The sequence below is a fragment of the Triticum urartu genome, chromosome 4A (genome assembly GCF_056163025.1).
Source record: "Triticum urartu cultivar PI428250 chromosome 4A, HENAU_Tu73, whole genome shotgun sequence".
In the NCBI taxonomy this organism is placed as follows: Eukaryota; Viridiplantae; Streptophyta; class Magnoliopsida; order Poales; family Poaceae; genus Triticum; species Triticum urartu.
Window position 1 is genome coordinate 271,390,350 of NC_141876.1, and position 2,909 is coordinate 271,393,258.

The following is a 2,909-nucleotide window of genomic DNA, read 5'->3' on the forward strand; positions in this document are numbered from 1 at the left end:
GCGACAATGAACAAGAAATATCTTGTGAGAGGCATGAGCATATATGTCATCAACCCAAGAAAGTGAGCAAGAGTTGAAGATGGGTGATGCAACAAAGCAAGCAATCATGGTGATCAAGTCAAGCAAGCTAGTAGTGCGAGGATGCAACATACTAGAAGGAATCATGGCAAGCATCTCATGGGTGCAAATAGTGTGCATGAATAATTCACATGACATAGCACAAGCATGAAAGGAGGATATGAGCAAAATAGCATCAATAGCATGAGGCACATGATAAACATGGCAATAGCAACAAGGATCTCCACCAAGCATGCAAATACACATAGGAGTAGCATAATGGTGAATCATGGGTAGATGCAAGCAAGGGTCACAATTTCATGGAAAAGGTATAGAAGCAAGCATAGTATGCCAAGTGAACACGGTAAAATGAGCAAGAAGCGAGAAGCGGTATATAGCCCATAGCCATGTGAGAGACAAGTAGAATAGATGCGCGTAGTTGTTGCGCGAAGAGAACGGTGGTAAGGATAGTCCACGGGATCCCAAATCGTCGTTGCTCTCAAGAGCTCTTTTCGTCAACTCTAGGGATTGAGAGGTTGATGAGTATACATGAGTACCTACACAAAACAAAGACAAATGGAAAATTGTGTGTGCGTGGTATATGTACACATCATCCATCATGATGTGCACATGCTTGTGTTGGTTAGCACAAAATATCCAATGCTCAAATAAATGAGATGCATGATATAGAAACTTGTCATCCATCATGATAGGTTTGTTGTGATGTATAGCATAATGGAGACTAAAATTTTGTAATGCGTCGTGGGAAATATCTAACACATTTTTATGCGTGGAATGCATATGGTGCAAGCAATTATGGGAATCATGCCAAGTATGGAATGCATCAAAATCTCCTAATATGTATGAGGAAACTATGGGGGTCTCCTCATGAGCATTAATGGAAACATCACATGGAGAATATTGACAACATCCAAAACAATGCATATTTGGAACAATGTGATCATGGCATGGCATAGTAGATGAATTGCACAAATCATGTAAAGGAAGCATGGCAATATCATGTAAAGGAAGCATGGCAATATCATCACATGAAAAACAAAAGCCAATGACCATCATCTCGTCATCTATGCCATAAGTGCAAATGGGATTGATGTGAATGGGGCATGCATAGTCACTATGTTGAGATTGAAATGATGCAATATGGGATATCTCACTCATAGCATATGACAAGGTTAATGGATTTTCAAACATGATGTGATCAAAAGAATTTTCACATGATATCCTATGGAGCATAGCATCACAACTAGGCAAATCAACATGCTCGTCATCATATTTATCATAAATAGGTAAGTCATGACATGAAGAAGTGGCACTAGCATGAAGCATGGGTATATGTGTGTCAACATCATGCAAGCAATCATTCGAAAAATAGTCCATTAGTGGCACAAGAGAAGCACCATCACCTATGTTACCTTTGGAGCAACGCCCATGTGTTGTAGGTGAGGCGTCAAGGACCAAGTCGCGGTCATCTTCATCGTGATGGAACCATGTGGGGGCTGTAGCATCGTCCACCATGGCCATCATCATCTCCATTGGATGTATGGGCTCGTCGAGGATAGGCATGTCGTCATGTAGGAGACCTAGCACCAAAGAAGAAAACACACTAGGAGTAGAGGTTAAGTCGTTAGAAATCAAAGTGGCCTCACATGCCGTGTCAACTACCTCACTCACTAAGTGTTGTGGATCACTCACTCCCTCTCGGATGCTCTCACTCATATGGTTGGTGGAGTCACTCAGATGGCTCTCAACCTCACATAGGATGTGTGGCATGCTCTCAAGTGTGGGGCTAGTGGTGGTCACACTCATCCTCTCATAGGAAATGCTCTCAATGTCACGTGTGGTGGAGTCACCCATGTCACTCATGTGGTGGTGGCTCTTCTCACATGGCAATTGGGGCATCTTGTCACATGTCGTTGTCGGAGGGATGTTGGTGCAAATGTATCCATGCTCAATCATGTCGTGGTCGTAGCCGTGGATTAAGACCGAAGATGGCACATCATCACTCTCCTCAAAGACCAAAGATAAGGTCTCATGAGCGGTCTCGTAGCTTGACTCAGAGTATGAGTCCAATATGGGCGCCTTCTTCATGTCGTTGTAGCAGTTCGTGCGCGTCGTCGTGGTCGAAGGGGATGGCCCTTGATCGACCTTCTTGTCACCGTCTTGTTGTAGGAGGCCCATATGATGTGGCACCTCGTAGCTCGTCTCCGTGACTGAAGGGAAATTCCCATGCTCGGCCATCTTCCTTGAGGGGCTTCTGAAGATGGAAGTGTCGCCCTCGCTCGTAGGTGGTCGCCGTGTACTTGATGATGTCGATGTAGGCGAACTCACGGGAAGTAGGCGAAGATGCCGTACGTCCAAAGGCGAAGATGCCTTGATAGCACTTGGCGAAGATGCCGAAGTGGTTGGTGTAGTCATAGCTCTGTCTTGGTGGTTCTTGTCTCGTGGTCTTCTCTTATGCTCATGAAGTTTGGACCTGGCGTGAAGTAGGTCTTGTTGGGACTTGTGCATTTGTGCTTGGTGAGCATCGTCATGATGATGTTGGTGTTGTCGCACTTGAGCTCGTAGTAGATGTCGTTCGTCATTGTCGTGCACATGTTGATTGAAGGTGACTTGCCTTTCATGATGAGGTGGATCACGAACGTGATGGTGGTCGCCATGGAGATGTGGACGTGGACGACTTGCGCTTGTATCGCTTGGGCGCTCCGAAGAGGATCGATGTGATTGCCGCCGCCGTGAAGATGATGAAGGGGAAGTAGACTTGATCAAGGCCCGAATCTCCTCCATTCTTGCATCTTGCTCCTTCTTTTGTGCGGAAAGCTTGTTGTCAATGT

The 2,909-nt window shown here is 45.3% G+C and overlaps 1 protein-coding gene across 1 annotated transcript; it reads right to left on the bottom strand.

Annotated features, from left to right (window-relative positions):
* Nucleotides 1-556: 556 nt before the first annotated feature.
* On the bottom strand, nt 557-2,586 carry LOC147975564 (uncharacterized). The gene is made up of 3 exons (XM_087520486.1): nt 2,183-2,586; nt 1,268-2,032; nt 557-614 (listed from the first exon to the last, which is right to left on the bottom strand). The coding sequence occupies exons 1-3, from the start codon at nt 2,584-2,586 to the stop codon at nt 557-559; spliced, it is 1,227 nt and encodes a 408-aa protein (XP_087376612.1).
* Between the last annotated feature and the right edge of the window lie 323 nt (nt 2,587-2,909).